Source organism: Lathyrus oleraceus, chromosome 1, assembly GCF_024323335.1.
Source record: "Lathyrus oleraceus cultivar Zhongwan6 chromosome 1, CAAS_Psat_ZW6_1.0, whole genome shotgun sequence".
Classification (NCBI taxonomy): domain Eukaryota; kingdom Viridiplantae; phylum Streptophyta; class Magnoliopsida; order Fabales; family Fabaceae; genus Lathyrus; species Lathyrus oleraceus.
The window spans coordinates 121,091,646-121,105,734 of NC_066579.1; the positions used below are offsets into that span (position 1 = coordinate 121,091,646).

The 14,089-nt window shown below is 35.7% G+C and overlaps 1 protein-coding gene across 1 annotated transcript; it reads right to left on the reverse strand.

The window, feature by feature from the left end:
* Positions 1-12,109: 12,109 nt before the first annotated feature.
* Positions 12,110-13,784, reverse strand: LOC127121210 (protein SPIRAL1-like 3). The gene is made up of 3 exons (XM_051051785.1): positions 13,621-13,784; positions 12,593-12,912; positions 12,110-12,489 (listed from the first exon to the last, which is right to left on the reverse strand). Exons 2-3 carry the CDS (start codon positions 12,887-12,889, stop codon positions 12,400-12,402), a joined length of 387 nt encoding a protein of 128 aa, XP_050907742.1. The 5' UTR covers positions 12,890-12,912; positions 13,621-13,784; the 3' UTR covers positions 12,110-12,399.
* Between the last annotated feature and the right edge of the window lie 305 nt (positions 13,785-14,089).

A 14,089-nucleotide genomic window follows, 5' to 3' on the forward strand; every position in this document is an offset into this window, starting at 1 on the left:
CAAGGTTCTAACTGAGAATTCTAAAGACTCTGAAGATTCTGAAGACATTGAAGAACTCAAGCCAGACTACTGACACTATCAAGGTTTTGACCCAAGGTTCTGAATCCAACTCTCTACTTCTTCACTTCATGCTTTAATCATCTTTTATCAAAAGGAAATGAATCGGAAGATAAGATCAAATAGGAACGTGATCAAATAGTACATAGTACAAATCGAACAACCTTTCCACTACCTGATTTCGTGGGCAAGGGTTGTACTATTCATCACACTTGTCACTGAATATGTGGGCGAAAGGACAGTACATGGTATCATTCTTTTCTCATCCAATAGTGCACAGCCGCTCAAGGAGCTTTCCCCATTTTCCCCTCCAACGGTCACATGCTTACACTATATAAACATACATTGAAGACTTGAAGAAGATGTTGATCTACACAAGTATTTTGACAAGCTATTTTTCTTTGTGAAAAGCTATCATCTTTTGTATACAATGCTCTTTAGGTATTTATTATTCATTTGTGTAAAATTTGCTTTTATATAAGCATCTTGTAACACATAAACTATTACTCAAACTATTTGTTTGATTCCTTAAGGAGGTTATCCTTAAGAAGACAAAGAAAGTTGTTCTTTGTGAGTCCTCGAGGAGACTAAGGTTTAGTTGGATCCTTAAGAAGAAAAAGAAGGTTATTCTTTGTGTTTATTGTAATCTGTTGATTATAGTGGATTAAGTCCTTGTGTATAAGGAAAATTACCTTGGCGGGTGGACTGAATAAGCTTTGAGTTTCAAGCGAACCAGGCTAAAAATCTTTGTATTTTTATCTCTTCATTGTTAAACTTGTTAGTGGTGTTTTTGTTTTGGAAAAAACTTTTGCTTGTAAAACCCAATTCAAACCCCCCTTTTCTTGTGTTTTTCACACCTTCAATTGGCATCAGAGCTCCGGTTCTGATTGTAATAAAACGTTTTTATCAACACCTCACAATGTTCAGTATCGATCTCGTTGTGTGAGAAACAATGGCTAATGCTAACGCTACTAACGTTGTTAATAATAATGATAGAGATCATTACAGTGCTAAACCACCTATTTTTGATGGTGAAAAATTTGACTATTGAAAAGACAGAATAAAAATTTTCTTTCTTGGTTACGATGGTGATCTCTAGGATCTCGTAGTTGATGGCTATGTTCACCCAATAAATGCTGAAGGAAATATTTTAGAAAGAAGTGCTATGTCTGATCAACAAAAGAAATACATCAAAAATCATCATAAGGCCAGAACCATATTGCTTAATGATATCTCTTATACAAAGTATGAGAAGATAACAAACAGAGATTCTGCCAAATCCATTTTTGACTCTCTGAGAATGACTCATGAGGGAAACACTCAAGTTAAGGAGACAAAGGCCTTGGCCTTAATCCAGAAATACGAGGCTTTCAAAATGGAAGATGATGAAAATGTTGAAACCATGTTCTCAAGGTTTCACATGCTTGTTGCAGGACTTAAGGTTCTGGACAAAGGGTATTCTACAGCCGATCATGTCAAGAAAATTATCAGAAGTTTTCCCAAAAAATGGAGACTTATGGTAACTGCATTAAAGCTGGCTAAGGATCTCAACATCATCAGTCTTGAAGAATTTGTTAGTTCTTTAAGAAGTCACGAGATTGATCTAGAAGAAGATGAACATCAAAAGAGAGGTAAATTTGTAGCTCTAAAATCTAAGCCTAAGAAGACTAGAGCATATCAACCTGAGGAAGAATCAGAAGGATCTGATGAAGACTCAGAAGATGATGATGAGTTGTCTCTAATCTCAAGGAGAGTCAACAGACTTTGGAAACACAGACAAACTGGTCAAGGGAAATTCAAAGGAGTGAGAAGGATTGTTGGTCGCTTTGAATCCTCATCTGGTCAAAAGGAGCAAACTTATGGAAAAGAAGTTATATGTTTCGAGTGCAAGGATCCAAAGCACTACAAGAATGATTGTCCTAAACTGAAGAAGCACAGAAGGCCTAAGAAGAACTTCTCCAAAGTCAAGAAGGGGTTGATGGCTACCTTGGATGACTCAGAATCTGAAGAAGAAGATTCTGACGAAGAAAAAGCTAATGTTGCACTAATGGAGACTACTTAGGATCCCACAAGCTCTAAGGAACCAGAAGACAAGGTTTTATCAGAATCAGAATCCGACTCCGAGTCTGAAGAGGTATTATCTAATCTATCTCGTTATGATATTAAAATTTATCTTTTTAAAATGATGGAAAAGTACCCGAGTTTTCAAAGCAAATACAAGGACCTTAAACAAGTCCAAGTAACTGCTTATGAAACTTGGAAAGAGCTTGAGAATGATATTTCCTCTCTAAATGAAAAAGTATTTTCTTTAGAAAGTAATAACTCTGCTTTGAAAAGTAAAATTTCCAAACTAGAAGAGGAAATAACGTTAGAAGCTTCTGGTACTGATTGCATCATCAAATATGACAGAGCATTCCATTACTTTCTGGCTAAAAGCATAGATAGAAGCAAAATGGCTTCCTTGATCTATGGAGTTAGAAGAAATGGCAAGAAAGGTTTGGGTTGTACAAAAACTACAAAACCTGACGAAAGTCAGAAGGTCAAACCAAAACCTTTATATGTGTATTTCGCGCCTGCTGGCACTAAGTCTGATATTTTTGCACAGACACAGAAGCATACTAAGGATAGAAACTTTGTTCTGAAACCTAAGTATCATGCACAAATCCCTCATTATTATCCTTCTTCTATAAGACCCAAAGTTATGAAGAACTCTGGGAAAACTAACAAAAGAAGACCCAGAAAGTGGGTACCTAAGGATAAAATCATTTATGTTGCAGACATCCTTAATAACTCAGCTGAGACACCAGTCATGGTACCTGGACATTGGATGCTCGCGACACATGACAGGCAAAAGGTATATGTTCTAAGATTTGGAACTTAAGCCTGGAGGCTTCGTTGGTTTTGGAGGAAACCAGAAGGGAAAGATCATTGGCTCTGGAACCATTGGTAACGGTAAACTTCCTTATATTACTAATGTTCTTTTAGTTGATGGTCTAATGCATAATCTATTGTCTATTAGCCAACTTAGTGACAATGGTTATGATATCATCTTTAATCAAAAGTCTTATAAGGTTGTTAGTAAGAAAGATGAGACAATCCTTTTTAACGGAAAGAGGAAAAACAACATTTATAATATTAGACTTTATGATCTTGAAGATCAAAATGTAAAATGCATAATGTTTGTTAATGAAGAGCAATGGGTCTGGCATAGACGTTTGGGTCATGTTAGCATGAGAATGATTTCTCAGCTAAATAAGCTTAAATTAGTCAGAGGTCAACCCAAACTGAAGTTCGTTTCAGATGCTCTTTGTGAAGCATGTCAGAAAGGCAAGTTTTCTAAAACAACTTTCAAAGCTAAAATTGTTGTTTCTACCTCTAGATCGTTAGAACTTATGCACATTGATTTGTTTGGACCAGTGAAAACTGCTTCTATCAATGGAAAGAAGTATGGGTTAGTCATTGTTGATGACTACAGTCGTTGGACATGGGTAAAGTTCTTGAAACACAAGGATGAGTGACACTCTGTATTTTCTACCTTCTGCTCACTAGTGCAAACAAAAATGAATTGCAAAATAGTCAAAGTAAGAAGTGATCATGGTGGCGAATTTGAAAATAAACATTTTGAAAATATTTTTGATTCAAATGGTATTTCCCATGATTTCTCCTGTCCTATAAGTCCACAACAAAATGGAGTTGTAGAAATGAAGAATACGACGTTGCAAGAAATGGCCTGCACCATGATCCAATAAACTAATACGGCTAAGCATTTCTGAGCAGAAGCAGTCAACACAACGTGTTATATTCTGGGTAAGACTCCTTATGAATTGTGGAAGAACAGAAAGCCCAACATTTATTACTTTCATCCTTTTGGATGTGAATGCTTTACGTTAAAGACTAAAGAGAATCTTGGCAAGTTTGACTCTAAGGCACATAAGTGTTTACTGTTAGGATATTCTGAACGCTCTATAGGCTAAAGAATCTTTAATACAGAAACACGAATTGTTGAGGAATCAATTCATGTTATATTCAATGATAAGCTTGACCTAGAAAAGTCAAAGCTAGTTGATAAATTTGCAGATCTGAAGATCAACCTTTTAGAATCCCAAGATATTGTCTATGGAGAAAAAGACTCAGAAGGCAAAGCCAAAGAATCTGAAGAAACGACTCAACCAGAAGCAATCATTGATCAAACTTATTAGAAGAAGAAGAGTAAATCAAGAACCTCTCATTCTAAAGAACTGATTCTGAGAGACAAGAATGCTCCAATCAGAACTAGATCGTCATTCAGACCCTCTGAAGAGACTCTTATAGGTTTGGTATCTCTGATAGAACCCACATCCATTGATGAAGCTCTTCTGGATAATGAATGGATTCTGGCCATGCAAGATGAACTGAATCAGTTCACCAGAAATGATGTTTGGGATCTTGTTCAGAAACCAAAAGGCTTCAATGTCATTGGAACCAGATGGGTTTTCAGAAACAAGCTGAATGAGAAAGGCGAATTCGTCAGAAACAAAGCTCGACTGGTAGCACGAGTTTATAGTCAACAAGAAGGTATAGACTATACATAAACCTTTTCTCTAGTTTCCAGGTTAGAGTCTATTTGTCTTTTATTTTCTTTTGCAGTCAATCATAACATCATACTTTATAAGATGGATGTTAAGAGTGCATTCTTGAATGGTTATATTTCTGAAGAAGTTTATGTGCATCAACCTCCTGGTTTTGGAAGTTCTCAAAATCCTGATTTTGTTTTTAAATTGAAAAAATCTCTGTATGGTCTAAAGCAAGCTCCAAGAGCTTGGTATGATACACTAAGAAACTTTTTGCTAGAAAATGATTTTTCCAGAGGAAAAGTGGACACAACTCTCCTTTGCAAAACCTTCAAGAATGACATTCTGGTTGCGCAAATACATGTTGATGACATTATTTTTGGTTTTGCTAATGCGTCATTGTGCAGGGATTTTGCTAAGTCTATGCAGGCAGAATTCAAAATGAGTCTGATGGGAGAACTAAAGTTATTTCTAGGAGTTCAAATTGATCAAAGACCAGAAGGCACATATATTCATCAAAAAAATATACAAATGAACTTCTGAAGAAATTCAACTTATCAGAATGTAAGCTAGCAAAGACTCCAATGCATTCTACATGCATTCTGGAGAAAGAAGAGGTAAGCAGTAAGGTAAATCAGAACCTTTTCAGAGGTATGATATATTCTCTTCTATATCTAACAACTTCTAGACCTGATATCTTATTTAGTGTCTTCTTATGTGCTCGCTTCCAATCAGATCATAGGGAAACTCACTTAACTGTTGTTAAGAGAATCTTTAGGTATCTGAAAGGTACTACTAATCTTGGTTTATTTTATAGAAAATCAAGTTAGTATAAATTAGCAGGCTATTGTGACGCTGACTATGCTGGAGATAGAATTGAAAGAAAAAGTACTTCTGGAAGTTTCTAATTTCTGGGAGACAACTTAATCTCATGGTCCAGCAAGAGACAGTCAACAATTGCGCTATCAACAGCTGAAGTTGAATACATCGTAACTTTTGGATGCAACACTCAGATACTCTGGATGAAGAGTCAGCTGGAAGATTATCAGATATCTGAGAGTAACATTCCTATTCTCTGTGATAATACTTTTGTTATTTGTTTATATAAGAATCATATCTTGCATTCTAGGGTTAAGCATATTGAAATAAAACATCACTTTTTACGTGGCTATGTTCAGAAGGGAATTTTTCACTTAAAATTTATTTATGAAACCCTTTGCTGAAGATAGATTCATATTCATTCTTAAAAATCTATTTATGAAACCTTGTCCAGAATGAAAAGATGTTATTCAGAATGTAAAGTCTTTAGAACTCTAGATTAGATTCTGAGATTGTTATGCTTTCTGACTCTGAAACTTGAAGCTTTCTGAAGTAAGGAAGTTTTCATGAATCAGAAAGCTTCTGATCAGAAGAAGTCTTATCGATTTGTCTTCCTGATTCTGAACTATTAATGTATTTAATGGTTGTCTTGTCGTTTGATTTTGTGTGGTTCTTAGTGGAGACAACTATCCCACTTTCTGAGCATGTGTGATTAAAGTGTGACACATTGGGTTTAACAATTCTTGGAATTAGGTCTAAAACTTTACACTTCCCCTCATGACTGCACACACCTTTTTGTCATCATTGCAACAAATTTCTATTTAAACCCATTTCACTCACATTTTCACACTACGCACACATTTCTCCCACACTTTCAAGTTTTTCAAACCTCAAACTCTCTCTCTCTCTCTCTCTTCAATTGTTCTTCATCTTTATCTTCATCCTCTCTCAATGGCTGAACAACAATCATTCATGGCACAACAATCTTCAGAGACAGCTGAACAACAACAACTCTCTCAAAGTAGATCAAAGGTTGCTCAACAACAACTAGTTCAATAACAATTTCAACAACTACAACTAGATCAGACTAGATCTCATCCTAGATCTGTATCTATTGAATGGACTCCTTAAGTCAAGCAAGAAATAAACGACAGTACTACTCTAGTGAAAAATTATCCTATTTTTACGAAGATCGATCCACCAGATATTTTAGCACATTACATGGAGATCTGTCTTGAAGAGGGTATCAATCCGATGGTAGATCCCTTAAATCTTCGGGATGACTACCTAGCTATTTCGTCGCCTCCTACTTCTTCCCAAAACCCTTAGTTTTTCTCTAATATCTTCGCACGTGTGTGTATTTTATTTTTCTTGCTGCATTTCGTTTGTAGTTCTTTTTAAGTACTTTGTTATTCCGTCTTGATGTTTACGAATTGTACTCTGCACTGCCTGTTGGCATTTTTTTTAATCAATGAAATTGTTTTGCTTCTCTTTATTTGTTTTGTATTTTATCTTTTTGATTGATGACAAATGGGTAGAAAAAATAACCTTCTAAAGGGGAAGAATTAAGTGTTTATTTTGATATCTAATTTCTTAAGTAAAAACCCAAACATTGTTTAAATGTTTCTGTTAACAAATACTTCGAGAAAAGTTTGTTAAGTATTTTTGCAGGTTTAACTCTCAAGAATCAGAATGGTTCTCAAAGAAGTTTCTGAAGAAGGGTCTTCAAAGAAGTTTCTGAAGAAAGGTCTTCAAAAGAAGTTTCTGAAGAAAGCTCTTCTAAAAGAAAATTTTATGAAGAAAGGTCTTCTAAAGAAAAGAAGTTTCTTAAGTAATATCTATCAAAAGGATGATGTTATCAACTAGTGCTCTGGAAAACATCAACTAACAATATTGTATTTGTGTGAGAACAATTTTGGTACCCTTATGGTTTTTTATTGTGTAGCTTTAACAACCAGTTTTGATTCTGATCATATGATGTGCAACATCATTAGTTTCTAAACTTTGCGTTCCAAATCCGCATTCTGCGCAACAATTAGAAGTTCTGAAAGACGCCAATATTGCTACTGCAATGTTTTTTCTGCTTTTGTGTTATTTCACCCATCAGAAGCTTCTGAGGAGACTCTATATTGTTGTTGCAATGTTCTCTCAGTTTTTGCTTCTGGACGTGACTCTGATCAACAAACTTCTGAAGAATGGCAAGCTTATGGAGTTGTATTATGTAGTTGAAGATTCTGAAGATCTCAAGACAGACGATTGAAGTTACCACTCATACTTCAATCATCTTTTATCATATGCCAATGAATATGAAGATAAGATCAAATGAGAACGTGATAAAATAGTACATAGTATAAACCAAACAATCTTTCCACTATCTGCTTTCGTGGGCAAGGTCTGTACTATTCATCACACATGTCACTGAATATGTAGGCGAAAAGACAGTACATGGTATCATTCCTTTCTCATTCAATAGTGGACAACCACTCAAGGAGCTTTCCCCATTTTTCTCTCCAACGGTTATATGCTTACACTATATAAGCATACATTGGAGACTTGAAGAAGATGCTTATCTACACAAGTATTTTGACAAACTATTTTTCTTTGTGAAAAGCTATCATCTTTTGTATATAGTGTTCTTTAAGTATTTATTATTCATTTGTGTAAAATATGCTTTTGTAGAAGCATTTTGTAACACATAAATTATTACTCAAACTATTTGTTTGATTCCTTAAGGAGGTTATCCTTGAGAAGACAAAGAAAGTTGTTCTTTATGAGTCCGTGAGGAGACTAAGGTTTAGTTGGATCCTAGAGAAGACAAAGAAGTTCATTCTTTGTGTTTATTGTAATCTATTGATTATAGTGGATTAAGCCCTTGTGTATAAGGCAAATCATCTTGGCGGGTGGACTGGATTAACTTTGAGTTTCAAGCGAACCAGGATACAAATCTTTGTGTTTTTATCTCTTCAGTGTTAAACTTGTTAGTGGTGTTTTTGTTTTGGAAAAAACTTTTTCTTATAAAACCCAATTCAAACCCCCCCATTTCTTGTGTTTTTCACACCTTCAAACTTCACCTTATGTACCCACTTCACATCAATTTCCTTCTTTCCTTGAGGCAATTCGAAAGTGACCAGGTGTTGCTGTCTTCGATGGACTTGAGTTCCTCATTCATTGCTTTCACCCCCTTCAAATCCTTTAATGCCTTAGCTGCATTGACTGGTTCTAAATCTGCATAGAAAGCATATTATGACAACCCACCTTCATCATCGACCATATCATCTTATGTAATCACACATTCTTGAAACCTTGCAGGCATGTGTCTTGTTCTTTGAGGCCTGCTTATGCTTGCTTGACATCTAACTTCTTCTTGTCGAACTTCTCTTTCGACTTCAATTTCAGGTTCTTCACATAAGATTCTCACTAAATCCTTCTTGACATCTTCAGTCCAATCCCATTCCTTAAGCTCATCTATGATCATGTCTCTGCTGATCACTACTTGCTTGTTTACTGGGTCGAATAAATTGTAATCTCTAGTCGAATGAATCATATTAGGATCATCTGATTCGACTTGTCATCAAGTTTTTTTCTCAACTGGTCAGGCACATGTCTATGTTCTATAGATCCAAATACTTTCAGATGACTTAAGCTAGGCTTGACACCAGACCAACATTCTTCTGGCGTAATTCCTTCTAGCTTCTTCGTCGGGCATCTGTTCAAAATATATGTTATTGTCGACACGACTTCTCCTCATAGTTCTTTGGGTAGATGCCTGTCTTTCAACGTACTTCTCACCATGTTCATGATGGTTTTGTTCTTCCTTTATGTTGTTCCATTCTACTGCGGAGTATATAGTGGCACCACCTCATGCACAATCCCTTATTTCTCACATAAGTTGTCGAAGTCTTTCAACATATACTCTCCACCACCATCAGTCCTCATAATCTTGAGCTTTCGACCATAGACTTAAACTTGGAAAATACCTCGATCACTTCACTTTTCCTCCTAATCAGGTAAGTCCACAGTTTTCGACTGAAATCACATATGAATGTGACAAAGTGTCTGTTACCTCCAATCGAATCCACCTGAATAGGACCACACACATCAGAGTATATGACTTCAAGGATTTCCTTCGACTTGCTTCCTGCATCCTTGCTAAAGTTGTTCTTGTGTTGCTTCACCTGCACACATTCTTCATACACTTCATTTGGTATGTCGATTTTTGGTAACCCTGAAACCATATTTCTTCTTTTCAGATCTCTGATGTCTTTGAAATTGAGATGGCCACGTCTATAGTACCATATCCATTCATCCCTGCTAGTTGCAGTTGCAAGGAACTTGTGCTCCATCACATTAAGTTCAATCCTGAAGGTTCTATTCTGAGACATAGTTGCCTTCAAGATTAACCTTCCACTTGAGTCGAGAACTCTCATCATCTTGTCTTCGATCGACATTTTGTAGTTCTTTTCGACCAACTGCCATATGCTGAGCAAATTATTTTCATGCCTGGTATGTACAGAACATTGGAAATTATGGACCTTTTGCCATCTTTCCTCACAATCAAAACATCACCAATACCTTCAGCTGCTAGAGTATTATCATTTGCAAGTTTTACCATGTTTTTCATTGAGGTTTCATGTTGACAAACCAATCTTTCCTACCAGTCATGTGTGATTAGCATCCTGAGTCCAAGTACCATTGTTCCTGGAATTTTTCTTTATCTCTTGTTGTGACCATCAACAATATCTCTTCTTCTTCATGCTTTGCAAACTTTGCATCAGTTTCCTGATTCTTCTGTTTTTCAGGACAATCACTTGAGTAGTGACCATACTTCTGACAATTGAAACACTGAATGTGACTTTTGTCAGGTTTTCGACCACCACCTTTTCCTCTACCTGCACCACCACCTCCTTGGTTGCTTTGGTATGAGGGTCTTCTTTGGTTCGACCAACCTCTTTCTTGCTGATTTCGACTAGTCGAATTGTTGTATCCTTTTTTTACCTTTTTTGTCGACCCACTTCCCTTTGCCTTTCTTTTCTCTTGTTGATTGCGCTTGTAAAGCCACATCACTATCCGACTTGCCTGCAGCTCTTTCATCCATTCTTTGTTCATGAGATTCAAGCGTCCCTTGAAGCTCTTCCTTTGTCAATGCTGACAAATCTTTCGACTCTTCTATGGCTACTACCACGTGGTCGAACTTTGGAGCCAATGAACTCAAGATCTTTGAAACAACTGATCTTGATGTCAACACTTCTCCACATACCTTGATTTGATTCACCAATTTTGTAACTCTAGTGAAAAAATCGGTTATGCTTTCACTGTCTTCCATCTGAAGCAATTCATACGTTCTTTTATGAGTTTGTAACTTCACCTCTTTCACCTTCTCTCCGCCTCCAAACGATTTTTTCATAATTTTTCATGTTTCCTTCACTGATTCAACATCACTAACCTTTTCAAAATTATCGGAAGAACACATTGATGGATTATAAAGAGAGATTTATAATCTTTCTTCTTCAATTCTTTGTGTGTAGTATTTTCTTCATCCATCGTGTTTGTTACAAGCGGTCTCACTCCCTCCTTCACAAGATCCCAAAGATCTTGATAGAAAAAGACAACATTTATCTGCTTGCACCAATTCTCGTAATTCTGATTCTTCAGAATTGGGAGACTCACCGAAAAATATCCGTTCAGATGATTCATCACCATTTTGTTTTGCTTCCCACAAATCGCTCAACCAGTGCTTTAGATACCAGATGTTGGAATTAAATCCAAAATTTTGAGTAATTTCGAGTTAATCTTGATGAGCAAGATTCAATCAATCGATCGCATTTCCACTTGTTCTTCACTCTTCACTTGAGTGAATCAACCAACCTTGATTGCAAGATTGTATCGCTGCACACTGATGATAAAAACAAGAAAAGAAAATTGAATAAGAAAGAAGATTAGGGTTTGACAGAAATTGGGGAAGATGATGATTTATGCAGAGTCTCTCTCTGTCCATAGTCTGTGAAAAATCTCGCTAATTTTACAACTGCAGGTGATTACAAGATTGTTATGAAAATAGGGGTTACTCCCTCTAGTTATAATTGGGTTGACTCTCCCTAAACTAAAGCTCAAAAATTGACCCAAAATACATATTTTGGTCTAAATCGAAATTCTGTGTCAAACAACCTGCTTCGACACTTCGACATCTAATATAACTCGACACATACTATATATTTCGACACATCCTTATTTCTGTCGAACAGTATCTGCTTCGACACAAAAAATTACAATTCAACAAGAAGAAGGAATTCATTAACACAATTCTTACCATTATATATAGGCATTTTATAAAGCTCATATCATGATTGACAAAGCTTTGCATTTGTGTGTTGTTGAAAGTGCACATGAATTTTGTCCCATAGATACCACGAGCTCTCACATCCTATACCGCAGAGTAAACATTTCACAAGAAATGATGGATTGCAACCACATAAGGAGAAACGATAGTGTTTGCTTCTTCAAGAGTGAGACACTTCACAAGAATAAAAGAACTGAGTAGAAAATAACTGCAATTTATGAGCGTTGATTACAAACTACACTTGTTGACACCATAGCAGAAAATGATTTTTTTTCCCACTCATTCAATTTTACTAGCAACTAGTAACTAATAGTTATAATTTCATGCAAGATCACAGAAATGATCATTGATTGAAACAGAGTCAACATTATGATATTAACACACATAAAGATGATAGAATAATTCTGAGCTACTAAAGCTCATACATACAACACAAATTCATTAACAGAAACCAACATAATTGCACAAAAGGCCAATGAATCAGCTTAGTTCATTCCACTAAGCCACTCCAACAATGTCAAAGGTTCACTTGCACAAGAAACAACTCCACTGGTCTAAACATAAAGCAACAATAACATCTACTTTACACTGATAGGTTTGAAAGAAAAACAATTTTTTACTATCACAAGTTGTAAATTATTTACTACTTGGAGAAGGGCCGCCAAAGAGATAATCTAAGGAAGATCCACCACCCGGGGCAGCGTGAACTTTTGTCGAGGGTCGATCCTGCACCCAAAAGTAAACCATTGTATTACTAGTCGTTAAAAAGAAGATATTGCATTCATGATTCATGCAAATGAAAATAAGAAGTTAGTTAACAAGGGCATACAGTGAGGAAGTTGCCACAGTTTTGGCCATCGGCACGATGGTAATTGTTCTTGAGACATCCAGGAATTCCAGCTGGAGTTTCCTTATCGATCGGTGGTGAAGCAACCCTAACCGGTGAATCAACACCAGCTAGTGAAGCAATAGTAGCCGGTGGAGCAACGGTAGCATTTTGCAAACGCCCGCCACTTGAAGGTTCTACTTGATTATTTGCACGCTGAGCATTGTTGGTAGGCTCTCCGGTACCGAATAGATAACCCAAGGAACTCTGACCGCCACCGCTACTCACACCACGACCCATTTTCAAAGTTCCCGTGGCAAAACCTACATAGCAACATCACATTTTTTCTTCAAAATGCAAGACTCTTCAACTAAGAAAGATTTGACAAAAAACAAACATATCTGGAACAAAAAGATGCAGCTAGAATCTCAAGAACAAAACAAATATGGAAATGAAAAGCACGAGAATTGGCAAAACGTGTGGCATCAACACTTCATACTCAAAAAGTTTGTCAGATGTCCGACACGACTCGACACAAACACATAGTTACATTCAATTGCTTCTATTTTTTCAAATTATTATCAGAGTCAATGTATTGAGAGTGAAACCAAGAAAGTAACATTAGATCAATAACTGTTCCGATCAGAATCAAATTCAAAATCTCCAGATCCACAACTTTAAACAACTTAAGCATGAAAAACACATACAAACAGATCATGCAACAACATTGATCCTAATATCCAATTAAAAAAAAACCAAACCCCACCATTTCAAAACATCATCCAAACTAAATAAAAAAAATTAACAAATCTAATCTGAAAAAAGAAAGAAACCAACCCCACAATTAAACTAATAGTCAAAAACTAATCCAAACAGACATTGAAGTAAATCAAAACAAAAAGCAATATCATTATAAAGTATAAAACAACAAATGAAACATAAACAATGAAAACATAGAAGTGTAATTGGGTAGCTCATGGTGTGGATCTAAATGGAAAGCAATAAAGAAATGAGATCTAAAGTTTGTGTACCTTGATGAGAAACGAAGTCGGTGGCTTGAGAAGTGAAGTGAACCACACTATGCAACAGCTATGTTAAGGATATATAGATATATATTTATTAAGGAGCCATTTTTTTTTTGAAAATATATTAGACAGTCACTTTTTTTTTAAGCTCAAAGTTACAATCATACTAAAAGTTTGGTAAGTGTGTTTATTTGTGTTTAGGAGTACAACTTGTGCTTCTATTTTTCATAATTGACAAGGTCATTTTGAATTATGCATCTTTAAAGTTTTGGATTTCCTAAAAAAAAAATAAACTTTGGATTCCAACTTAACACATAAAAATATATATAAAGATTTCATCCTTATAAGTTGGTGTTTTTTACCTTCACTTTCGCTATTTTATTTGGTCTATTACGTTAATTTATAACAAAAAAAGTTAAGTTTAGATGAAGTGACGTAACATTAAGATCATTAGTGTAAACCTGAGTTAATATAC

What these genes read in the sequence shown, in the direction of transcription:
- LOC127121210 (XM_051051785.1), bottom strand. Translation starts at nt 12,889, where the DNA reads ATGGGTCGTGGTGTGAGTAGCGGTGGCGGTCAGAGTTCCTTGGGTTAT. An exon ending in ACTGTGGCAACTTCCTCACT is followed by an intron (nt 12,490 to 12,592) that starts GTATGCCCTTGT and finishes TTTTGGGTGCAG; the next exon opens with GATCGACCCTCGACAAAAGT.